This window comes from Balaenoptera acutorostrata, chromosome 21 (genome assembly GCF_949987535.1).
Source record: "Balaenoptera acutorostrata chromosome 21, mBalAcu1.1, whole genome shotgun sequence".
Taxonomy (NCBI): Eukaryota; Metazoa; Chordata; class Mammalia; order Artiodactyla; family Balaenopteridae; genus Balaenoptera; species Balaenoptera acutorostrata.
The window spans coordinates 13,095,870-13,122,303 of record NC_080084.1 but is presented as its reverse complement, the minus strand read 5'-3'; the positions used below and the strand labels follow the sequence as shown (position 1 = coordinate 13,122,303).

Here is a 26,434-nt window from a genome sequence, read left to right as displayed (position 1 = left end):
TTTTCAGTTTTTTAGGAGTGGCTTCTTTCTTGCTTCTCAATCACTTTTCAACACGCTCAAGCATGCCTTCACCCCCCGAATCCAGCAAAACTGCTCTCGTTCAAGCCATCAGTGGCCCCCTTATGGCCAGATTCAGTGGGCACTTTCATATCCCTCTTATCTGGTCTCTAAGGAACATTTGGCTCTTGACCTTCCTCTCCTTAACACTCTCTTCTCCTGCTTGTGGTCAGCCCACCCCTCCTGGTTGTCCTTCCATCTCTCTGTCACTCCTCCTTTCCTGGATCCTCTGCTTTCTCCTGGTCTTGAAAGCTTCTAGTTCCTCAGAACTTGTCAGGGATCTTTTTTTCATTGCCAACCCTCTCTCCTGAGGTGATCTCATGCCTCCCACGGCCTTCAACACCATTGATGTGTCCAAACCCCACTGTGGACATCTAGCCCATACCCATCACTGAGCTTCAGAATCACACATTCAAATTTCTACCTCTATCTCCTTTTGTAGTTCTCATGGGTAAATTTAACATTTCTTGTTTTTTTCTTTTTTCTTCTTTTTTTATTTTTGGCCGCACTGTGCTGCATGCAGGATCTTAGTTCCCCGACCAGGATCGAACTCATGCCCCCTGCAGTGGAAGTACAGAGTCCTAACCACTGGACCACCAGGGAATTCCCTAAATTTAACATTTCTAAACTGAAATTTGAACCTTCGCCTCCAAAGCTTTTCTTTCTATAATCTCATTCCTATTGAATAACTCTTCCATCCACCAAGTCATTTAGCCAAAAACCTGACTGTCATCCTTGTTATTCTCTCCCTTCCAGCTGGCCTGTGGCTTTCATTCTTATCCACCACTCCATCTCCATTAAACAACTAACTCAAACAATGTCACTTCTGTTCTTAAATCCCATTATCATAAATTAAAACTCCTCTCTGTGGCCCTTACATGATCTGACCCCTGTGTCCCTTCAACCTCGTTTTGTACTGTCTTCCCCCCCCCTCATTAAGTTCCAACCACATGGAATTTGTTCTCCAATAAGCCAAGCTCTATGTTGCCTCAAAGTTCTCACATATGCTCTTCTGTCCGGTCTTTCCCCAACTCTTGCCATTCTTCTGGTCTCAGCTTAAATGCTTCTTGCTCAGAAAGGCCTTTCCTGGACTCACGTCCACACCCCCTCCCAGTTTAATTCAGGAAGGCACTGCATACTTTTTCATGGTTGGCACATGTATATGTTAACGTTTGTTTAGTCTCTGTCTCTCCTGTTAGACCGTAAGTGTCTTAGAAATAAGGACCATATTGGTTTTTGTGTGTTGGCACAGGGAACAGTGGCTAGCACATAGTAGGCACTCAATTAATATGCGCTGGCAGTTGAATAAATAGGAAAATTTTGAAATATATACTTTTCAACATTTGACTCTAAGTACAATTATCCGTATCAGACTTCTCTACAAATGGCATATTCAGTAGGTATCAGCTATGCCCAGGGAAGTAAAGCAAATCCTTTTTATGCAAAATGAATGCAGCACCTGCAACACAGTATATGCTCCATAAAGGATGCTGTATTCATTAGGACAACTAGGGGAAATACACAAGCTTTCTTATTTCTGCAGACCTATCATTTAGCCCCCTTATTTTTGGAGACTTGACTTTAGAAACAAAAAGAGCTTATATTTGAGAATGACTTTGAGCCTTTATTATGCATTCTTTATTTTTGAATTTTATTTAATTAATTTTTTTATACAGCACGTTCTTATTAATTATCTATTTTATACATATTAGTGTATATATGTCAACCCCAATCTCCCAATTTATGCATTCTTTTATATACTCTTCCTGACCACACTCTGAGGCAGTTATTATGATCTCCATTTTACAGAGGAGAAAAGCGAAGCTTAAAGAGAGTAAGAAACAAAGCCAGGGCCTCCCAGCTAATTAGAGGCAGGGTTGGGTTTAAAACCCATTCTTTGGATTCCAATGCTGGCTTTGTTTATTCCACTATACAAATGAACCTCATAATGAGGAACAGAAGGGAGAGGGCCCCTGATTTCCTAAAACACAGCCCCAGTTCATCACTGACTCTTACCAGTGAATCTTTTGTTTCTCAACTACTGAGCCCTTACCCCTTTTAGAATGAATAACTATGGACAAAAATTGTTCATTCAAAATGGCTCTTTCTTGATCCGTGCTAGCTACATGCATTGCTCTTTGTAAACCAGACTTTAAAGAAATTCCTTCTAATTTATTTTACTCTATAGGCACGGCTCACTTTAAAAAAAAACAAACAGATTTTATATGAAGATTTTCATGTTTCAAAGTATGTAAATGAAAAAGTGAGAGTCCTTAGATCTCATTTTAAAGACTTTTTTAGTCATTAAACACTCAGAATTCCTTTTAAATCATGAAATCCACCTGGCACAGTTAAGTCAATTATTCAATTCCGTGTGCACCGTGGCCAGAACACACAAAGCCTGGAATGCACGGCCTGTTTCTCAATCTGAATGTATAAGTTTTTAATCTTACACACCTGTAATGAATTTGCTGGGGCACTGTCTTTGCTCTATCCTCAGCATACGATAGAGGAGTCTGCTTCTCTGCAGAATTAAATTGAGGCCATTGGGCTTCCCTGGTGGCGCAGTGGTTAAGAATCCGTCTGCCAATGCAGGGGACACGGGTTCGAGCCCTGGTCTGGGAAGATCCCACATGCCACGGAGCATCTAAGCCCGTGTGCCACAACTACTGAGCCTGTGCTCTAGAGCCCGTGAGCCACAACTACTGAGCCCACACGCCTAGAGCTGGTGCTCTACAACAAGAGAAGCCACCACAATGAGAAGCCCGCGCACCGCAACGAAGAGTAGCCCCCGCTCACCGCAACTAGAGAAAGGCCGCGCAAAGCAACGAAGGCCCAACTCAGCCAAAAATTAAAAAAAAAAAATAAAAAAAATAAAAAATAAATAATAAATTGAGGTCATTGCATCCTAACCACAAGGAAATGCAGATTTCCCCCTCCTCAGCGTCTTCCTTTCGAAAAGATTGCTTCAAGTGGCGCTTAAAAGATAATTCTAGCTTGCTAAATTTAGGGTGTGGAAAGAGTCCAAAATGAGAATGTTCCATGGGTAATTGTGCAAGAAATGTTAATATGTGCAGTAAGAGGAGGATGTCTTACACTTCTGATGCGCTTCTCTGTCTCTCTCACCCTCTCTCTCTTTTTGCCTTGACACCCAACATATAATTTAGCAAGGTGAGATGCTACCTGAGGCAGTGAAGGATGCTTTTCCACTGCGACCGCATTTTCTGTATAAAATGATTTCAAATCGGAGTTATTTCTCAAACCAGCCTGAGTCAGAGCCACTCATCAAAATTTATCCACAAGTTATCAGAAAAGCTTATCTTCGTCATATTCGAGGTAGATTTCCAGTTATACTCAGTTCACTTGTTAAAAAAAATAGTTAGCTGTACAATTTAAGTTACCTGTACAACAAATGTACTGGTATCTGAAGCTTGCTTTGAAATGCATTGAAAGGTACCTGGATTAAGGCTAGATGGATAGATAGGGGATAAAACAAATATAGCAAAACGTTCATTGTAGAATACAGGTGTTCACTCTACAACTAACACTTCCAATCTGAAAAGGATAAAGATGGGCGGTCCCCATGGATTCTGCTAAACATCCTACAAGGCAGCCCTACAAGAAAGAAAGAACCAGTCCCAAATATCACTTGTTCTGACGTTGAAAAAGCCCTGAACTAGAAAATCTTAACATAGATTAATAGTAAGACTTTTAATTAGCCAGTAACTGGAGAGAACAGGCATGAATAAATGAAAAGCTAAGAATGAAAATAAAATGTTGTCAGTCTAAGATTTATATGGGATTCCCTGAAATCACTCTAGATGATTAAATTCATATCTACTAGCAAATAATATTTTGACTTGGAATTTTGTCACTGTGATTTGAGACTTTCTGCCTTTCAATCTGTAAACATATTTTCAATACTGTGAATAATACATCTGAATACATTCTTGGAAAAAAAAAAAAAAGGTGGCTGGTCCCAAGGTTAGTGGGAATCTGCACCTTAGCTCCTAGGTAGCACCCAGGAGATGGTGTCGGTGGAGGCAGCTGTGTGGGACATGGACAAACTGGGCCCTTGACATCGCAGCAAGCTTCCCATACTGCAAATGGGGCACGAAACCAGTGATAGAGGCCGGGTCTCTGGGGACCAGCAAATGGACCTCTCCGTGGTTAAATAGTGTTTTCAGAAGGATGGAGGGAGAGGGTTGATCTGTGTAAGACTCTGACTCATGAATAATTTGGGGAGGAAGGCAAGCACTGCAGATGGAGAGAAAGTCTGTGACTCAGGGTCAAAGACAACTTAAAGAAAACTATACATTTCTGGAACGTCTGAGTTTGTGATGGAGATGCATGCTTACAGCATAATGTTGAAGGTCACCACTAAGTTCTTGCCCCTTGCTCTTTATCCATCCACGCTTAAAATACTCCAGCTGCTTTCTCATGGTACTTTTTATAGCTTCTGGTTTTTTGCAGACATAAAATCTGAGCAAAACAATCCCATAGAGATCTGCTCAATACTGAAGAAGGCCAGAAGGATGACTCCCTGGCTGGGTATAGTCGTACTATTGCACTTTGGATTTGTTTGGATTTTTTTTCTGACTTATGCCCAACTTGACAGCCACTGTGCTTCCAGATCCATTTCTCCCACTGATGCAAACCTGGTTTTTCCTTCTTTGGGGTTTGGATTTTTTAGCCTCTCTCACATTGCATCGTGTCTTTAATGTATCAGCATCACCATGGATTCTATTTCTGCCTTTGAGGATATCAGCCGCCTGCTTGAGACTTAATGAACATATATAATATTAAATATATAGAAACTCAGAGGTGGTCCCTGGGGTTGCTTACACAATCATTTGGGTATAAACCCTTTGGAACTGGTGTTTCTTTTGAACCATTCATGACAATGATGACCTGTCAGGAGGACTCTGCAATGGCTTTGGGGCTCTCTGTCGTATCAGAGAATAGGCTGGGATGAAGCAAAAGAGGGTAAAGAGAGGAAGAGGGAGAAAAAAGGAATGAGAGAAGAGAGAGGATGGATAAGAAAAATGTGCTGGGACTTCCCTGGTGGTCCAGTGGTTAGGACTCCACACTTTCACTGCTGAGAGCCCAGGTTTGATCCCTGGTCGGGGAACTAAGATCCTGCAAGCCGAGAGGTGTGGCAAAAGAAAGAAACAAGAAACAAGAAAAAAGAGAAAGAAAAATGTGCTGAGCTGCAGCACCAGTGGAGAGGTGATAGATTGTGATGAACAGTCAGAAGCTGTCAAACACGTTTTCTTGGGCTTCCAGGTGCTGTTAGCTTCCCCTTTGTCTGCAGAGCACAGGCCCTAGTTTACAGCTGAGACTGTCACATGGAGACAGGATCCAGGGCCATGACAAAGCACGAAGGTGACATCGGTGACGTCCTCCCTTGTCCACAGAGTCTGCCAGTTTATCAGGGAAGGAGCTAAATGCCCATGATGCTTTTTAAACTCGGATCAGTAGGAATCCAATGCCGTTATTGGCCTGGGGCATGGCAAACAGCTAGTCTCTTTTCCCATGAATGGCTTTGTTGTACAAGCTTGCATGACTGGTCATCAGTTTGTCCTTCTTGCCTCCAGTTTGGTCACATCTGGCCCTCTGGATCTATGTGTATGGCTTTAACAGAAGATTCACCTGTGAGTGATAAGGTCAAGGGCACTCCAGGTGTTATTCCGATGCCCAGGGAGATAGAAGAGGGTGGTAGAATGGAAGTCAGAGGATGGGTTAGACTTATGGGGAAAACATGGCACAACTGGGGAGGCATCAAAGGTCCTAGTGAGAAGGGGGAAAAGCCCCAGTGGGGATGGAGGAATTGATGGGAGAAAGGGGGCATGGGAGGGCACAATTCTTCAACATCAGTTGCCCCATTCTCTCCAAGTCAGTGATTTTCAAATTCTGCTCTGAGTTCTCACCCCACTTTAATTAACCATTTTGTCAATGGTAGATCCACATAAGATTTCTTTAAAAGAAGCAATCCACTGCAGAGTTTAAAAAAATCTGTAATCCTGGATAATGGCAAGCACAAATCCTTTGACAGTTACCTGGGTTTCCTGTCCTCCCAACTGCATCAGCCCAGGAACCAAAAGCACCTGCTATTTTGAGTATCTTCATAGCGAGCAATCTGCTGCCAGAGCTATGTGGGGCATGGAAGCCAAGGATGCTTAGATCTGCACGAACGGAGTTTGTGCCTTGGTTCTGATGCTTATGTCTGTGTAATTATGAGTAAGCCATTTATTTGCTTTCCAACACTCTTTTCCTGATCCCAGACTCAGAGGGATATACATAGAAAGGAAAGCAAAATGTATTTTGTGAAAGAACTTGGTAGGCAAGTGCTTATCTTTTGAATGATTGATGGTGTTTGCTTGACATAAATAAGCTCATTGAAGTCGGAATCCTGGTCTGTATGATTATCACCCAGCTTCTTTCCGTTTTTTACCCTTTGAAAGATGTCTAGAGTCAAATTTTTCAGTAATGGGAATAGTACTAAGCACAGTAGTTGCCCATGAATATTGTGTGCGTGGATAAGATCATTGGCTTTGCTCCCAACTGATGGGTGCAGGTTTTAAAGAAACTTTAGGATTCTCACCCTGTCAGGTCCCAGGTTCCTTGCACTACACAGAACTCTCTAACCCCCAACCCTTCCGCGCTCCCACTTCACATGAATTCTTTGCACTCTCTGGCACCCACGGCGGTTAATCCTTGTGTCTTTTTCTCCATGTTACTCTCTCAAGCTCCAGCTCTCGTAATGTTTCCTTGCAGGCACCCCTGCTGTCACTTCCACACCGGTTGAGCTAAGAGTCTCTCTGCCATATGAGCTCCTCACCCAAATTAGTGTGCTTATGCCCTTCCCCAAGGCAAGGGCTGTCCTGTCTTCCAGCACCTGGCACAGTGCCTGGCCAAGGCAGCAGATGCTCTAGAAACTCTGAACTGAGTAACAAGACCACATTTATGACTATAAAATTGGGACTTGTGACTATTTAACTTGTGATCAGCTATTGATCGAATTCCACCTGATCAGCCAAAAAATACCCAGTGTTCCTGTCTCTGTGTGCTGTAACACCATTCTACCAAGCTGTGTTGAAGCCTCAAAGGTAACACAAGGCATTCTTACCATCGTTTTGACGTCAGGACAGTGCTATTCAAATTTGCAACACAGACATTCTGGTGCCAACATTTTACTCAGAATACGCCAACACTGATGAGTTTTCCTTGAGATGAAGGGAAGTGGTGAGGGAGGGGCTGGAGAGGTTGAGGCCCACCTGGAGACCACCTGTTTCCCACCTCATTCCTGTGATGCATCCACCAGGAGGCCGCGGCAGGAGCTAGAGGGAGGGCTCTTTGTTTTGCCTGGGAAATGCATTGCACTCCCTGCACTGAAGCAAGCAGGCCCACCTGGAGGGGAGGAACTGGTGCTCTCAGTGAAGAGATCCAACCCTGCGGGGTTGGCAGCAACGAGCTGCGGGTAGAGGCTCTAAGGAGCAGCAGTTACTTCTCAGCGTGTGAAGAGGTGGCAAGAACAGGCGCACCGTGGGGCAAAGGACGCCACCAAGACAGGTAGCGACAAGTTCACCAGGACTGTCAGATGCCCAAGGGGCATCTCGGGTCTGCCCTGCCATGAGCACCAACTGTGCCCACAGGCTCCATGGTTCAACTGCAGGGCTGGGAGGGCAACACACCTAACCTGTAGGTCTGGCTCCTCTGGAAGCACAGGCATCTCTTGTATGTCTGTGACCCACCACTACACTAGACTTTGCTCAAGACATTCTGGGAAGTGGAAGGTGCGTTCCTAAGCAGCATAGTTGGGGAAACACATGAGTTTGTGTTCTGTTTTACTGCAGCACTGATTTTTTTTTTTCTGTTAAAGACAAACAATAATGCATTTTACTTCTGAGATATTGTCTCAAATGACTTTTTTTTAAAAGAAAATAAAATCTTGGCAGTATGAGGAAAAAATAAGAGATGCTGGGATGACCATTGGCCCTGCCCTGTTCCACTGAGCGGGGCCCAACCACAGCCCCGCTGCTCCCTCCTTGTGATGGCCACGAAAATTGTTCCTGGCTCTCTCCACCCATTTTTGCAAACCCACGATCAACTCAGCACCCCTTTAAGACGTTGACAGAGCACCGTTGGAGGGCGTGGGTGCCAGGTCTGAGTGCAGCTGGGAACACAAAAAGTTAACAATACTTCTAGATGTAGTACACAGGGTAGGATGAGTCAGTGATTATCAGCCAGTGGGTAAGAAAAAAAGTCTAATCAGAGAAAGAAATCAAGCCTCTATAGTAGCAATGTGGACCTTTCCTGTGTTAAGAGCTCAGTGGCTTGAATTACAGGGAGAATTCTATGAACGACAAGTCTTGGTAGCTGGAATGCTGTGATGCCATACATCAGCTTTCTTCAAAAATATTCTAGAAATCATGTGAATGAGCCTGGCTCAGTCAGGTCTTCAAGCATATTGATGTTAGTCCTAACCTATGCTGAACAGGTAATAATAAATACGAATTCTTCTTGTCAAGGATCGGGCACCTTTGTGCACATGTATCTCTGCTCTGAGCATGGGAAAGTGAGAAGAGGCAGCTCGAGAACTTTGTTCCCTCTGTTGGCAGAAAAGGGCCAACGGACACAAGCCACAACCACAGGCAAAAGGTTAGAGAAACTTGTTATTAAATTTAATCTGCTTTAAATACATACCTTTTTCCCCCACCCTCACCCACTTGGGGGAGGAACAGAAAACCCCTACCCCTTCCATTTGGGGGATTCCATGTATAAAGCCTGAGATGGTGAGGATGAAGTATAAAAATACTATTTACAAAGGGGAAGAGGGTGTCCACCGTGACCTTAATATCCAGACACCCCCATCCCCAGGCCCCCCTTTTTGCTCCTTTAGAAAAAACCCCTGGGAATCCATTTGGGTGTAGACCAAGCCCGTCCTCTGGGGCGGTGGATACTCAAACCCCACAGGGAATAGGAAGCTCTGAGATCAACCGAGGAACAGTGAACAGGTAGCACCTCAGATCTAGGAGGGGCAGGGGCTGCCCTCCACCCCCCTGTAGTCAGCAGGCCGGCCGGCCAGCCTTTGTTTCCATAGGTCCCATGTAAACATTGACTTCTCTTCTGTTCATCCCTGCTCTTTCCTATTTCCTACAGAGCCTCCCTCACTTCCACTGGAGGCACTTGGTTCCTCCATCTTTCCTTCCTTCCCTTCTAACCTTCCTCTGGAAGGAGTGGGGAGGGGGGCGGGCAGGTCACAGGTCGGGCAGAGCCCATCTCATCCCTTCTTCTAGGTCAGGGCAGCTTGTCCTCCTCAGGGGAACCCTCAAGGGGGTGTGCTCCAAGTTCTTGGCCAAATAGGAATGGATTTCTTTTCCCAGAGCAGGGACAAGGCAGGCAGAGAGTTCAGTACCAGGATACAGTGGTCCTGATGGGCAAGACCATCAGAACTGAGTAGCAGGGAAGCAGGCTTCAGGAAGCAGAGAGGTGGGCAAGTCTAGTCTCACCCTGAGGCTGGAAGACCAGCCCTGCACCCCCGTCCCTCCAGGTGAGCATGCCCATCACCACCCGACAGTCTTGTTCACCGCGGCTTCGCGGGAGGACCAGGCACCCGCGAGGCTAGAGGTCTTCTCCAGGCCTTGGTACGGAGGCAGCACTCACACCAGCTCATCCAATAGGATCCCGATGCTCTGGGTGGCCTCTGAGGGACCAGCGATGGGCTTGTTACACATGGGGCACACACAGCGTACTTCCAGCCACTTCACCAGACACCTGCGGGCAAGAGACGACCTGTTTTTCCCTAAGAAGATACCAGTCTGCTCCAGCTGTCTTTTCACGGAGCCCACCTGCTTCTCAGGACAAGAACCTCTCTATCCGCACCCCGGTCTAACCCCTCTGGCTTGCCTGGTGTCCAGACGGGATGAAGGGCATCACTGGCAAAGGGTAAATGGGAGGGGTCGGGATGGGAGGCTCTGGAAGATGCTCCCTGCTTCTTTCTTTCCAAGCCACCCCGGGACACACATCCCCACTGTGCACACTTACTTGCGGTGAAAGGCGTGTTGGCATGAGAGCACACCCAGATCATCCTTCCCCTTGAAGTCTTCCAGACAGACTGCACAGGTCTGCTGTGGGAAGAAGGGGGCCGCGTGAGAGGAGATGGGGGAGAGCCTCACTCCTCCATCCTGAATACCCAGCACCTCATCCTCACCCAAGAGAGAACTCACCCTGACAGGGCGGTAGCCATGAACCACAGGGGACCGCCTTAGATTTAAGTCGACCCAAATAAGAGGAAATTCAACATTTAGTTCCTCAGTCACACTAGCCACATTTCAAGTGCTCAGCAGCTGAGAAGTGGCTAGTGGTCCCCACACCGGATGGTCAGAGAGCATTTTCAGATTTCCACTGGGCAGTGCTGTTATAGAGGAATCTTTTTTTTTTTTTTTAAACTTAAGTATAGTTGAATTACAATGTTGTGTTAATTTCTGCTGTACAGCAAAGTGACTCAGTTATACATATATATGTTTTTTCATATTCTTTTCCATTATGGTTTATTATAGGATATTGACTATAATAGTTCCCTGTGCTATACAATAGGACCTTGTTGTTTATCCATTCTCTGTATCATAGTTTGCACCTGCTAATCCCAAGCTCCCAAATCCATCCCTCCCCTACCCCCCTTCCCCTTGGCAAGCACAGGTCTGTTCTTTATGTCTGTGAGTCTGTTTCTGTTTCGTAGATAAGTTCATGTGTCATATTTTAGATTCCACATATAAGTGATATCACATGGTGTTTCTCTTTCTCTTTCTGACTTACCTCATTTAGGAGGATAATCTCTAGGTCCACCCATGTTGCTGTAAAGAGCGTTATTTCATTCTTTTTTATGGCTGAGTAGTTATGATTTTTAAGCCTTTCTAGCCTAGGACCTTTGGTGAGGGGGCACTTATCAGTAACTAAAAGATGGGGGTCTGGTGTATGGTTTACATCTTTAAATCCAGCCTTACATCCCAATATATTATAACCCCTTCGATCCCAGCTGAATTACTCTTCTGGAGGAGAGCTAAAGAAACACTGGAACTTGTGGACATCATGACAGTGGACCCCAAAAAGAGGGATGAGATGAGGCCACGTCCAGGCAGAGTCTTGTGTGTAGTGAGACCTGTGATCCTCCCCACTCAGACAACCACACACACACTCTCTGCAGGAGTGTCTATGGTTATGGAAGGAAGTCTTGGGAAATGAGTTAGGTGACCCCAAAGGCATAGGTGGGAAAGGAAGAGGAAATGGTGTAGTCCTAAAGGAGTCAGAGTTGAGGGGCCCCAGGGAGTGGGTGTGATGGGGAGGGGAGGGGAATGGGGGGAAACAGGGAAGAACCTCAGGGCTGGACACACGCATCAGATCCACAGTCACTAGGACAGAGCATACACAAAGGTAACCTCTTTCAGACCAATACCTGGGGGGGTCTGAGCAGGGGAAAGTTGCTGAAATCTGGCATGGAGTGGTCTTACCGTCTTCCCCATTAAGATTATGCCTAGTGGGCTTCCTGGGGCCATGGGTCACTCCATGTATCCAAACCCTTTTGTGATCCTTTTGTTTTCTGCCTGCGCTGGTTCAGTTACAGACATAACAGATTCTGCATATTGATCACCTCCTGGGATGAGTTTTATTTCGCCCAAGGAAATAGGAAGGCAGGGACTAAAAAGGTTCCTGAAAAGGTCAGGCTGAGATTGCTGGAGAAGGTTTGCCTTACCCTCTGGGCACTCCCGCGACCTGTCCCAATGCACTCACCCCATATAACTGTAACTTCTTGGCATCACCTTTAAGCACCACCTGGGGAAAAAAGGGGAGGCCTGGTATCAGGAGCAACCAAACACAGGGGCCAGGTGGTATCAGCCGCCAAGGAAGGGAGCGAGTCCCTGGCCCCGCACAGGAGTGCCCCCGTGACCCTCCCGTGAAGGAGGAGGGCTTTGGGCCCTGCCTGGGCCCAGCCAGACTTGAGGACGGGGAAAGGGGTTAGCCTCGGAGGGGACCAGAGGGGAGGCCAGGCCAGCTTAAACCCGCTCTCTGCCCGCACCCCCTCCCCAAGCAGGGCTAATAGTGGATGAAGTCTCGGGGCAACACGTAGACTTCATTTACCTCTTTATATCCGTACCGTTCGCTCTGTGCCTGGTTCCGGAGTTTGCTGGGGAAGCAAGAAAGAGGGGAGAGAAGAGGTCATTATGTCTTTGCACAAACAGCCATTCAGAGCAGGAGAGGCCGGCCGGCTGCTTGGGGCGTCCTTCTGGGGGTGGGGAGGTGTGCTTCCCATAGACACACGGAGTATGCACGGCGCCCTCTGCAGGTCACCAGACTGGGTTAAGGACTCAAGACTCTTACTCAGGTTCAACTGCCTCAAAACTCACTGCCAGCTCCCCCAGATTGGGGGCGTCTCTGCAGAGCACCCTAATATTGAGTTGGCCAAAAAGTTCGTTCGGGTTTTTCCGTGTGATGCGATGAAAACCCGAACGGACTTTTTGGCCAACCCATAGTTCATTCACCCTCCCTGCTGTCTCTGGTAGGTCACTCACTTCCTTCAGGCTCCCCAGATATACAGATCAACCATCTGCTTGCTGACTGTACAGTAGTTAGATTTTTTTTTTTTTTTTTTTTTTTGGCCGTGCCACACAGCTTGCAGGATCTCAGTTCCCTGACCAGGGACTGAACCCACGCCCTCGGCAGTGAAAGCACGGCGTCCTAATCACTGGACCACGAGAGAATTCCCAGAAGTTAGATATTCTTAAGAGGGACATTTCCACCAAGCCAGGGCAGCAGGATAAAGTCTGTTGAGCCTGGGGAATTTTCCACTCAGAGAACACAAGTATTCTGGAACCAGAGCACACGCCTTCCCCACTTCACAGCACCAGGCCAACACAGGCAATCCCTTCTTTGTTTTCCTCTTTTTGTTTCAAGCTGGTGGCCCGCATACAACCGGACTCTCAATGGCCAAAACACAATGGCCAGAACACGCCGTTACTAATGGCAGGAGCATAATTGTGATGGAGGATTTGCTACGCCTGATCTCTGCACCAATTCCAAACAACTTCCAGGGGGAGAGACGTCCCTTTTTGCAGATGAGGAACACGGCGTCCAAAGAAGTTAAGTAACTTGCCCAAATGCCAGAGCTGGGTGGCAGCAGAGTCTGGATTTGAATCAAAGTCGATCTGATGACAGAGGCCGAGCTGTTCAACACACACTGTGGCCTGCTTCACCAATTAGGTGGCACATACCATGGTCCTGAGAATATGAGATGGTTTTGGGAAACGCCCTTTCATCAACAAGCCTCCGACTCTGAATGGCTTACTATGCAGATGGCTGGGACCATGATTACACATTGATCATAATTTTTTTTTTTTTTCTGTTTTATTTTCAGTGAGGGAAACCTTCTGAATTGCGCAGGGAGCTCTATGGCCTCCTGTACTTGGGAACTAGATGGGGCTTTCTCTCCCACGGATCATTTCAACCAAAGAGCTGCGTTATTGGAAGGACACATCAGAAAACCACCAGGTTAGGTAGGATAGGGGTAGCAAACCACGGCCTCCTGAGAGCCAAATCCAGCTGACTGCTTGCTTCATAGGGCCTAGAAGCTAAGAAAGGTACTTATTCTTAAATGGCTGATAGCAGGAATCCAAAGAATATGTCATGCCATGTTAAAATTATATGAAACTCAAGTTCAATGCCTATAAAATTTTACTGGGGCAGAGCCACGTTATACTGGGTTGGCCCAAAAGTTCATTCAGGGGTTTCCACATCTTACAGAAAAACCCGATCTTTTTTTGGCCAACCCAATAGCTTAGGTACCGTCTACGGCTGCTTCTGCACAGTAGGTCTGGGTGGTTCAGACAGAGATCATATGACCCGCAAAGCCTATAATATCTGGCCTTTTGCAGAAAAAGATTGCTGGCCTGGGTTAGAGGAAGAGAATCTCCAATCACGAGCCTCAGTCGAAGGGAGCGAGGTAAGATGCCCCAAGAGCAACACCGAGATGCTGGAACCAGAGCGGAGGGGGGTGCAGAAGGTCTGGAAGAGCCGTGCCTGATGCACAGCCAGGGGGCAGATTAAGATCGGGCTGCCGCCACCTCCATGGCTCCTAACAGGAGGTCAGGGAACAGGTGGGGCGGGTGTCCCCCTTCCTTGGTCTGAGGGTGGCATCGGACAGTTTCTGGTCATTGGAGGGTTGGGCTAAGGGCCTAACCAGGACTTGCACCGTCCCACCCTTACCTTTGCACTTTCATATATACACTGTGTCCCCACTTCCAAATGAGAGGGGCGGGGAAGGATGCACCCAAAGCTTAAGTGATCAAGTGCGACCTGCCTGACACTGGGTTAACCTGGGGAAGAAAGAAAGTGATCGCATCGCCGGGGTGCTCACAGCCGCCTTCTGAGGGAGACACTGTTGCTCTGTTAGCAGGTATGCACAGAGTAAATAAGGAAGTGGTGAGGAGTCCACTTCCTGACTCAGAGCGAGGGGTTGTCCGTCTCTTGAGCCTCGCCTGCCTCGCCTGCAACATGGCTACACCTACGGAGTACGTTCAGGGCCTTTCTGCTTGCTGTGTCGTAGGGTGCCTGAGGTGCCCTCCTTCTCCACCCTCGGCCCTTCTATCTGCTCCCTTTAATGGTCTCACCTGGGGATCCTCCAAAAGCCTGACTCTTAGAGCCTAAGACTATCTGTCGGAACAGTCAAGCGCTTCAGGGCCACGTTCTATATTCACTCTGCATGTAGATTTCCATATCAGGAAGGTATAGATTGTGATGAAATGGGGCCAAAAGGGTTGCAAGGGAAACAAAGCAAAAAGCAGAGATCCTGGGCCATCCCAGCAGGGGACGGAGTGCCAACAACTCTGGACAGGTGGCCTTCTCAGCTGTTGGGTGAGCAAAGCAACTAAAAATACCCTGAATTCAATGAGACCATTTCTAGCCGCTGCCAGTGGGCTCTCCCCAGCTTTTCCCTTTTGCAACAAACAATGCAGCCAGGTCCTGAAAATAATGGTTCCTTTCCTGCCCAGTTGTACTTCACGGGCCCCTCCATCCTGTGTAGGGCAGAGATCAGCTCCTGCGGTCGGGGGTTGGGAGTCAGGGAGACAGAGAGAGGGGGAGCTGGGGAGCAGAGGCTGGCCTTGGCCGATGAGCTCACCAGGTCAGGAGGGGGGGTCACGGGCCTATTTTGGCTGAGGAGGAAACCGAGAAGCAGGGAGAGGAAGTGGCTTCTGTGCTTGTGTGTCTTTCTATATATAGACACTCCCAGGCTGCCACATGCCAGCAAGCCAGGGTCAAACTGGCTTCAGGCAGGCTGCAGGACAGAGGGCAGGGTGGCAAAGGGGCAGATTACTGCAGGAGGAACAGGTGGCGCCGAGCAGCCCCGCAGTGGGGAAAGCTTCTGGTATCATGTGGTTGCAGCTCTGTTCTTTAGCTCCAGCCAAACAACAAATAAATCAGCCATACCCAGAGCTCCCAGCCCGTCCTTCTGCAGGACCACGATCTCTAGCTGCAAGGGGGTGGCCATGGATGCCACAGCTGTTCCCATTCAAGGAAAAGAAATCAGAGAAGACCAACATCTAGAATCTGAAAGACTCTCCCTAATTGTCATCAGACTAGCTCACCTCTCCATCTTCCTGGATATAGGACCTGCGGCAGATCTTTTACTGTCTGAGCATGCATTTCCTCATTTATGAAGCAGAAGCAGGCTGATACCGAAACTGGAGGCAAGTTCGGAGGACTAAGTAAGCTAAATGTTTTACAAAATGCTGACCATGATACCTGGCACACAGAAGGTACCTGGTAAAGAGGAGCTAAAACCCTAAGATCGGGCTTCCCTGGTGGCGCAGTGGTTGAGAGTCTGCCTGCTAATGCAGGGGACACGGGTTCGAGCCCTGGTCTGGGAGGATCCCGCATGCCGCGGAGCGGCTGGGCCCGTGAGCCACAGCTGCTGAGCCTGCGCGTCTGGAGCCTGTGCCCCGCAACGGGAGGGGCCGCGATGGTGAGGGGCCCGCGCACCGCGATGAGGAGCGGTCCCCGCACCGCGATGAAGAGTGGCCCCCACTTGCCGTGGCCAGGGAGGGCCCTCGCGCGAGCCGAAGACCCAACACAGCCAAAAATGAATAAATAAAGTAGCTATAAAAAAAAAAAAAAAAAAAAAAAATTAAAACCCTAAGATCACACCTATTAGTGGCAGCATCAGGAAATGAAGCCCGGTCACCCACATACTGGCTCAGAGTGATTTTGTAGATTTTCTTCTCTTGACCACGTTTGCAGCCTGGCATGGGTGTGCCTCTGTGTGTGCGTGCAGGGGCCAAACAGAGTTGGTTTTACAGCCTCCTGCCAGCGTCACACAAAAATCTTTGCTATGTCTCCATCTTCCGTCTCTGGGGAGTTGCATAAATTGCTTCATATGGGGAGAGCGCGGTGGTTGGTGGTCAGGAAGACGAAAGAGTTTGCAGAAGAAAACTTAGGCTTGGGGAAAGGGGAGGGGTGGTGAGATACAGGAAATCTACCCTCACTTACTAATTAGATGCAAATTTTAGACTCTACCTCTTCTGCAAAGACTTGTAAGTGGAAAATTTCAGTCCTGGGGGCTTTCTAAAGTCCTGAGAAAGAAGGAGCCCAAGGTAGTAGATGGGGAGTACAAGAGAGCAGGGCCCACGGGCACCTCCCCTTCTTAAGAGGGAGCTCCTCCAGCCCGAGGAATTCGGACAAGTATCTACTTTCCCTCTAGCCTCCTGCCAGGTGAAGCACTCAAACCCACTGGGACATCTCAGTGGGGAACAGGAACTCCTTTTTCCTTCGTCTTAATTTAATCTTCTTAGGTGATTTGATCAGACGCCAGCCTAGACCCCAGCTGACATCCGTCTACCCAGGCGTTGGGTGATCATGTGTTTGTGTATGTGGGGTTGTGTGGCTTGGTTATCACAATGGCTCTCAGGACCATTAGCACATTCTAATGGTCAGGGGTGTCCAGTGTTCCCCAAAGCACAAGACAGTCCCATACAATGAGGAATTGTAAATACCAGTAGGGCACCCTAGTCAGAAACACTACTGTATTTTCCACTCTGAATACCAGGCATGCCCCACATTTTTTTTTTTTTTTTTTCCTGCCCCACATTTTTGATAGAAAACAGCCACCAGTTCCCTTGTCTGCAAGTGAAGAAAACAGTTCCTGGAGCTTGGCTAGCACTGCCACGCTCAAGAAGTGATGGTTTTCAGTTTTTTCTCTCTCAAACATAAGAGCTTACAAGGCAGAACAAACAAGCAGCTCTGCAGACACCAGCTTGCTAATATTAGCATCTGGAGGGATGACAGCAGGATTTCCCAGGAGGGCAGAGGATCATGACATTGGTGTAACGATGCCTCCCATCCCTGGCCATCCAGAGAGTGCGAATGGGCGGAGAGAGACAGCTAGGGACCACTGATGATATTACTTGGACAGTCATTCTAGGCAACCTGAGAATAACTGGCCAAAGGGTGGGAATGCAGCCTGACCCATGCTGACCTTATATGCTCTCCAACAACTTGATAGGCTGATGTAAATAGAAACACCAGGCCTCAGGGGCCCAGCCAGGGGCAGGACTAAGTCCTGTCCTCAAAGCAGCGGCCCCAGCTGGAGGCTGGTGACTCTGTGACCGGAGCCTCGCTCAGTTCACCCTCCCCATGGCCGCCGCCTCCTAGACTCCCCCAACCCCAGGTCAGCCAGCAAGCCACCCACCTGATAAAATAGCAGCAGAAGATGAGGCTGAGCATGAAGACGAAGATGCCTGTGCCGAAGATGACCATGTAGATGTTGAGGGGAAGGTCTTGGAAACTGATGGGTGGCATCGAGCAGGACTTGTTGGTGCTCACCAGTCCCAGGCCGCAGAAACACCCTGCAAAGAACGGGGAGGGAAAGTATTACAATAGTGGGAAATTTACCATCGGGGCCACTCTGTGTGAGCAAGGATGCAGGGAGAAATGGCAAACCTCTGACTCGGGGGCTTACTTTTTTTTTTTTTTTTTTTTTTTAAATTGGAGTAGAGTTGATTTACAATGTTGTGTTAGTTGCTGGTGTACAGCAAAGTGATTCAGTTATACATATACATATATTCTTTTTCATATTCCTTTACATGATGGTTTATTACAGAATATTGAATATAGTTCCCTGTGCTATACAGTAGGTGCTTGTCGTTTATCTATTTTATATACAGTAGTTTGTATCTGTTAATCCCAAACTCCTAATTTACCCTTCCCTGATTCCCTTTCCCCTTTGGTAACCATAAGTTTGTTTCTGTGTCTGTGAGTCTGTTTCTGTTTTGTAAATAAGTTCACTTGTATCATATTTTAGATTCCACATACAGGTGATATCATATGCTATTTGTCTTTCTCTGACTTACTTCACTTAGTATGATCATCTCTAGGTCCATCCATGTTGCTACAAATAGTGTTATTTCATTCTTTTTTATGGCTGAGTGATATTCCATTATGTATATATATATACCACATCTTTATCCATTCATCTGTGGATGGAGACTTGGATTGCTTCCATGTCTTGGCTATTGTAAGTACTGCTGCTGTGAACATTAGGGTGCATGTATCTTTTCGAATTAGAGTTTTCTCCAGATATATGTCCAGGAGTGGGATTGCTGGATCATATGGCTATTTTTAGTTTTTTAAGGAACCTCCATACTGTTTTCTGTAGTGGCTGCACCAATTTACATTCCAGGGGCTTATATCTGTACCCTAGTTCCAACACTTACTAGCTACATCATCTTGGGTAAATTATTTAACCAATCTACGAAATGGGATCATACACACAGTACTTAAACCAGCATCCCCATCTAGGGGATCAAGGATTCAGGCAATGGGCGGAAAATGGAAAACTCACTTCCATCAGGGAGAAGCCTATACAGTGCAGTAGCAAAGTGAAGAGCCTTAGGTGAGGAAAGGTACACTTGGGCTCCAATCCCACCTCTCCCTAGCTATGTGACCTTTAGGAAATTACCTCGCTAAGCTCCACTTTGTCACAGGAAAACAAGCAATTTGCAGAGAGGACCGAAAACCATGGTGTAAGAAATACGCTTTGTAAATTGCAAAGTGCAGTTGCAAAGGTCATTTGTCATTATTAAGCTACCTGCTCCAGAAGCCAAACTGCACCAGGACCAGAATAGAAATTGCTCACTCTGAGGCTGGGCCAGCATTCCAGAAAGGGGCAGGGGGTGAGGGCTGGGAGCTACAGCTAACTTTTACTGGCCACCTTCCCCCTTTCTACTCAAAGCCTTGCCGTGCAGTCCCCTAATGGCAGTGGCATCCCCAGAGCTCGTCAGAAATGCAGACTCTCCTGCCCACCCCCACTGAAATGAATCAGAATCTGTTACAGTTTAACAAGGTTCCTTCAGCTTGGGAAGCACTGGTGGCCACTGGATGCTTCCCTTTCTCACATGACTCAGGGGTAAATCCTGATTGGTCCAAAGGTGGTAATCACCTTGTCCTTGCCAGGGGTTTGGTTTTGGGGTACGTATGTGACAGGGCTCTGGCTGAAGAAACAAAGAGCAGGTCTGTTGGAAAAGACAAGATTTTCTTTTTTTTTTTAGGGGGGGGTCACATCTCCCCAAAATACCTGGAAAGGTGGCAGCCAAGTTATAGCTGGAAAGAGAGAAGTTCAATATCAAGCTGGTGGCAGAGAGGACAAGGAAAGAAGAAAGATGTTGTCAGTTGAGTTGCTGGATTAAGCAATCCTAGAGCCACTATCTTGGGACTGCTGGTTCTGAGAATTAGTAAATTTTCTATCATGTTTATAAAGAAAGAAAAAAAAAAAAAGATAGGGCTTCCCTGGTGGCGCAGTGGTTGAGAATCTGCCTGCTAATGCAGGAGACACGGGTTCGAGCCCTGGTCTGGGAAGATCCCACATGCCACGGAGCAGCTGGGCCCGTGAGCCACAGCTGCTGAGCCTGCGCGTCTGGAGCCTGTGCCCCGCAACGGGAGGGGCCGCGATAGTGAAAGGCCCGCGCACCGCGATGAAGAGCGGTCCCCGCACCGCGATGAAGAGTGGCCCCCACTTGCCGCAACTAGAGAAAGCCCTCGCACGAACCGAAGACCCAGCACAGCCAAAAATAAATAAATAAATAAATAAATAAATAAATAAAATTTAAAAAAAAAAAAAAAAAGATAGATTTAACCACAAGCCAGTTGAGTGTTTTTTCCTGTTTGCAGGCAAAAAATATCAATGATCTGAAAGGTAAGCCTCAAACTCTTGGATTTCAGAAAGTGCTGGGACAAGAAGGCTAGACTTTACCATACACCTGCTATCACCCAAGCACATTCTCATGCTATAACTTAACCTTTGTAATAAGGCCACTGTGAAATGTTACTCCCCACCCCGCCATGGGGAAAAAGACTCAATCATCATTAAACAATGTGTCTACAGTCAAACAGCTAAGAAGGCCTGGCTTCAAAGCCCTCTGGGGAATTCCCTGGTGGTTCAGTGGTTAAGACTCCATGCTTTCACTGCCGAGTGCGCGGGTTCAATACCTGGTCAAGGAACTGAGATCCTGCGAGGTGTGAGGGGTGGGTGAACCTCTAGACTCAAGCCCTCAATGTGGGTTTTAAGTACTTTCCTGACATCGTAGTTAGGAGCCAGACCACCATTAATACACTTTGGAATCCTACACCGCAATTAGCGAAGCGACCCCAACTCAGCGGAAGACTGGCTTGAAAGACCGGAGTCATCTTTGACCTCATACATCTCAGCCCTCCTCATCCCCGAGATCAATCTAGTGATCGATATAATGAACCTCCCTCCAAATCTCTTTCAGATTGTGTGCCAACTGTACTGCCAAGTCTCTATTCCAGACAGACTTGGAGCCCAATTCTACTCCAAGTGCCTATTAATTGATGTCTAGTCCCTCCTCTAATTTAGCCCACATGTCTGACATTTCCTTCCACTTGGTTTCTAACATGTGTTTCCCAGACTCATGACTGGCTTCAAGTCCTCCTAAACACACGTGCATTGGGTCCCCTCTTTACCGCCCTGACTCAGTATCCTCCAGCCTCACCCCAGGTGGGCCAGCCTCCTCTCTAATTCTTGCCCATCTCTGTCTTCAGCTGCCTCCACACCTTTGTTCATGAAGCTTTCTCTGCCTGAAACTCCCTCTCCTTCCCCAAAGTCCCCCAAACCTGGTCTTTGTGATATTCCAGGGACTCCCCCACCCCGAAATCTATAGTGCTCACAGCCTGTATCACGTGTTCCGGCTCTGGCACACTCTGTAACTGTCTTATGTTGCCCCACTGTTCCTAGAATCAACTTCATTTAACTCGAACAGGCATTAAGCAGTGATTACATGACAAGTACCACAACAGACATTGAAGATAAAAAAGCAAAGAAGAAAGACAAGATAATTTTATTGTCTAGGGAAGAAGACAGACACAAAGGTTTTCACCATACAAAGTGAGGCCCATAGTAGAGGTGTGATTATATACAATCCTGAGATCAGAGATGAGGAGCTCTAACAAGCCTGAGTGCTCCTAGGTCTAAGGACAGTGAAGTGGACTTTTGTACATTCTCCAGTGCCTACCCTCGTGTTTGGCTTGTTTTCAATAACTGGTTAACAGATAAATAACTCCTGATTTTTCTCAAGACGATCTGGTCATCTTGGCAAAAGCTCCCACTTCAAAGTAAGGAGACTGAAGTTTGGGAAAATTGCCCAGAAACTGCCCTCAGCTAACAGATGACCAGTCAACCAACAAGTACTGCTGCTGGCTTGATTTACACACTGACCTAGACACTGTGGGGAAACAAAAAGTAAAAGTAGTTCTTATCCTGAAAGACTTTTTGGCTAAAGTTGGAAAAAAATTAATTCGCTACTGAACTTTGCTCAGCCCTTGCTTCTGAGCCTCCAGTTTGGGTTAGAAAGTTCTCACCACCCCTTCACCCTCCACTTAAATATTTGATCTCTGTGGGCCAAAGGAGATCAATTTTCCATGAAGACATCATGGTGGGCTGGCCAGGGAGGGACAATTTTCCGTCTACTCGAAAAGGGCCTTTGGGCTTCTCTTCCATGGAACTCTGTCCTCAATGCCAAGAGGGCTTCTTCCCCACCAGGCACATCTCCCTAATCCCTGTCTCATCAATTGTTGATGCTGTAAGAGGGTCTAACCCTCAACCTGCCTTTGCTCTCCACGCACCTTTTATGAGCTGGATCCTGGCATCTTTAGGGTCCCAAAGAACTTCACTGGGTTCCCTGTTCTGGGAACTTGCACAGCAATGGCCATAGCGAATACAGAGGGTTTACATGTATTCACTCTGGAGGCACTCTGGCCTCAGCACTTTATCAGTTTATCTTGACCAGGTTATCTTGCTGAGAGAAGCTTCCCCTGGGGCTCCAGGATTGAGTCAGTGAGTTTGGGACTTTCTGTGATAAAGTATGGTTGAGAAGAGCTTCATAGCTGAGAAGAGATGGTCCGTTTGCTTGCATTCTGATTAAAAAGAAGTGAGAAAACTATACCTTGGGCTAAAAACTGACAGTGGAGTAGTTTTTTTTCCTCTAAACTTATAAGGACAGAACACCAACCCCAGGAAAGAGGGGTTTTAGATATTTTTCACAGAGGTGTGTGGAGGAGGATTGCTTCTTCACTGGAGTCAGAACAGTCATCTCTCTGTCACTTTAAGAAGTGACAAGAGGGACTTCCCTGGTGGCGCAGTGGTTAAGAGTCCGCCTGCCAGTGCAGGGGACATGGGTTTGAGCCCTGCTCCCAGAAGATCCCACATGTCGCGGAGCAACTAAGCCCGTGCGCCACAACTACTGAGCCTGCGCTCTAGAGCCTGTGAGCCACAACTACTGAGCCTGCGCTGTAGAGCCCGCGTGCTTAGAGCCCGTGCTCTGCAACAAGAGAAGCCACCCCAATGAGAAGCCCGGGCACCGCAACTAGAGAAAGCCTGCACGCAGCAACGAAGAACCAATGCAGCCAAAAATAAATAAATAAATTTAAAAAAAAACTATTAAAAAAAAAAAGAAGTGACAAGAACAGGGAACTATATTCAGTATCCTGTGATAAACCGTAATGGCAAAGAATATAAAAAAAGAATGTCTATATGTGTAATAACTGAGTCACTTTGCTGTACAGCAGAGATGGACACAACATTGTAAATCAGCTACACTTCAGTAAACAAAAAAAAAAAAAAGAAAAAAAAAGTGAAAAGAAACACAACACTGTAAATCAACTATACTTCAATAAAAATTAAATAAATTTAAAAAAAAAAAGAAGTGAAAAGATAAAGCAGCAAGTCCTCTGCTGGTCTAAACCCTCACAGGAAAGGGGGCTGCCCAGAAGAACCACCTTGGTTCTTCTCCTGAAGTCTGTTCCATTGTTTCCGCCGACCTATGAAAGCCTTGACATCAGAATGTTTCGTGTCTGAGCAGCGGGCCGGGAGCTGGAGTGACGTCAAGAGAAGGGCTGGCCAAGAAAGACCAGTGGATCTGGGAAACGCTTCTCCTTCCCAGCCAACAGGAATCTTTCCCAGATGCTGGGATGCACCGTCCTTCCTCACCCCACCCCCTCGTCCCCACTCCAGCAATGCTGCCTATCACACGCACAGCTTGGTTCATTTTCAGGAAATCAGATCCTACCAGCAAGAGGAAGAGGGGGATGGGGGCCCCCTTATACACATGCTGCCCAAACCCTGCCTTAAAACAAAAGCCTCTTGAAATAATTAATGCAAGATCTGGAAAGAGTCTGCTCTCAAGAATGGATTTTTTTCCCCCCCTAACTAGCCAGCCTACCCTACTCAGGGATAAGGCCTGCTGCTTTGGTCCCCCCGGTCCCCTTCCCCCTTTCAGCAGAAGAAGTGCCTCCGCCGCGCTTCCCCCTTTCACCAGAAACTCTCCAAGCTTTAGAACAACGCAGTCAAGATTCTAGGGCCACTGGAGAGCATTAGGAGCCAAAGTTTTGAACTGACCCGTACAGAAGGGCCCTCTTTTCAGGTAGCCTGGGCGAGGAACCAGACCCAAGCCCAACCTCTACGCATCACCTGAACCGCTAAAAGCCTCAGGTGGGATGAATTTAGCATCACCCAGGCCGGGGTGGGAGGGGTGATCGGGTCTGGAGGCGCGGCCACCGCCGAGGCACAGGAGCTAGTACTGTGGTCTGGCCTCGGGGCCCGTGAGCACAGCTCCCCAGGCAAGCCCTGCTCTCAAGGGTAGCCGGGCGCCGAAAACTCTGCAAGGCTTTATCAATCCAATAAAGCCACGCTCATTAGTCCGGCGTCTTCCACCGTCACAAAGCCCCCTAAGCCGCCGGTGCGAAGCCAACAAAGGCGCAGAGGAAGCCGCCCCGGCGCGCCGCCCCGCACGCCGCACTGTATACATATTTAAAATAGCCTGAAAAGTTTCAGGCCAGGAACTTGAGCTCCCTCTAGGAGATCCGAGCCCGAGCGCGGATTTAATTCTCCTCCGACAACCACAACAAAGAACAGAGTTTGAGCGCACAAAGGCAAGGGAAGGGGGTAGGAGTGCGAAGCCGCCACACAAAGGCCGGGAACCCCTCGGCTCCCACGCCCCCTCCCCGCCCCGCCCGCCCGCCGCCAGCTCAAGAGATCCTTCCCAGCCCTGGAGTTAAACCTGAATTTTTTTTTTCCCCCCCAAATTCCGCGGTGTGCAGAGCAGAGTCGGGCGCCAGGACGCCTCCCCGCCGGTCCCGTTTCAGGAAAAACTTGGCTCGAGAGGGAGAACGAGCCCTCGGATCTGAAGCCTGGCGCCCCGCTCTCCGCGTCTCCGGCCGGCTCCGCGCCCCTCGCCCTCCCGGCCCGGGACTCACCGTTACACCACTGGAATGGGTGCATCAATGAACTCTCGGCTGGCTTCCTCGGGCGAACGAACGCAGGCGGCGGGTCTGGCAGGCGGGGTGGGCGCGCCGGCTGGCGGGGTCGCAGGAGGGGCGGATGCGGTGCGCGGCAGCCGCCTTCCTCTGCAAGTCGAACTCCCTCCGCAGCGGGGGGCTTCGGCGAGGTGGGTTTTAGAGCAACAAAGAGGAAAGAAGAGGAAACAAACAGAAAGGCCCCGGGATCAAAGCACCGCGGAGGAAAGGCAGGAAGGGCCCCGGGGCTGGTGGGGGGCGGGGAGCTGCGGGGCGCCGCAGGGCCTGGTGGAGGCGCCCGGTGGGCAGAGGAGGGAAAAGCCTTAGCGCGAGGCGCGATCCAGTTGCCTGGGCGCAAAGGGTAGAAGCCAGGGACTTCGAAACTGACACGGTGCGCGCACACCCCCCTCCCTTATACTCCCCCTCCCCCTGCCCCGGGAAACTCCGCCCCCCCGCCGTCACCCGCCCTCTGGCCAATGAGAGCCTTTCTCTGGTCCCCGGGCATTATTTGCAGGTCTGCCCGGATCGGAGGGTGGGGAGCATCTTTGCTCCTCGGGCGCCTTCCCCCTTCACCTTCCCAGTCCTCGGGATACTTGAGTGGAGAAAGAAGCGCGCAGCGCGGTGGGATGGCCGGAGCAGCCGGGGCCAGTCTCCCCCGCTAGGAAAGCGGAGGAAACGGAACAATTAGTGCCACATTGTTTTCTGCCTCCAGATCTGTTACTGTTTAGCATTTCTATAGCTCTTTGAGAAGCCAGCTCCGGGGAGTGGTTACATTTCTGCCCAGAGGGCAAGAACTTGGTCCTAGGTGGCGGCTCGCACGTTCCTTTGCTGGCTTCCAAAGAGGGAACTTTGCAGCAACAAGGTTGGACCCAGAGATTATCATGCTAAGTAAAGTAAGTCAGATAAAGACAAATATCGTATGATAAACCTTATATGTGGAATCTAAAAAAATGATACAAATGAACTTAATTACCAAACAAATAGACTCACAGACAGAAAACAAAGTTATGGTTGGTTACCAAAGGGGAGAGGGAGGGATAAATTAAAAGTTTGGAATTAACAGATACACACTACTATAGATAAAATAGATAAACAACAAGGACCTACTGTATAGCATAGGGAACTATATTCAACATCTTGTAATAACCTATAATGGAAAAGAATCTGAAAAAGAATATCTGAATCACTTTGCTGTACACCTGAAAGTAACACAACATTGTAAATCAACTATACTTCAATAAAATAAATAAGTAAATAAAATAATAAAATAAAATAAATAAAATTGCTGAATAGAATTCTGTTGTATGACTATAACACAACTTTTTTGTCTGTTCACCAGTTGTTGGATATTTGAGTTATTTCCAGTTTGGGGCTATTAAAAATAAAGGTTTTCAGGACAAAACAAACAAAAAACAAAAGAGGGAACTGAAGCCAGGATTTGAAGCAGATGAATTCGGAAGGTGAGATCTGGAAAGTGCTTTAGCTGTCTTCTTATTTTTGGAGAGCCGTCACCCCACCACACGCC

At 47.9% G+C, this 26,434-nt stretch overlaps 1 protein-coding gene across 2 annotated transcripts; it reads right to left on the bottom strand.

Annotated features, from left to right (window-relative positions):
• Positions 1 to 8,638: 8,638 nt before the first annotated feature.
• On the bottom strand, positions 8,639 to 25,309 carry RNF122 (ring finger protein 122). Of its 2 annotated transcripts, none has more exons than XM_007170092.2 (6): positions 24,871 to 25,309; positions 17,795 to 17,951; positions 12,196 to 12,241; positions 11,848 to 11,889; positions 10,105 to 10,187; positions 8,639 to 9,834 (listed from the first exon to the last, which is right to left on the bottom strand). In XM_007170092.2, the coding sequence occupies exons 1-6, from the start codon at positions 24,893 to 24,895 to the stop codon at positions 9,720 to 9,722; spliced, it is 468 nt and encodes a 155-aa protein (XP_007170154.1). In that variant the 5' UTR covers positions 24,896 to 25,309; the 3' UTR covers positions 8,639 to 9,719. The 2 variants fall into 2 exon arrangements, with proteins under 2 accessions (XP_007170154.1, XP_007170155.1); XM_007170093.2 differs by having other exon boundaries at positions 10,105 to 10,184.
• Between the last annotated feature and the right edge of the window lie 1,125 nt (positions 25,310 to 26,434).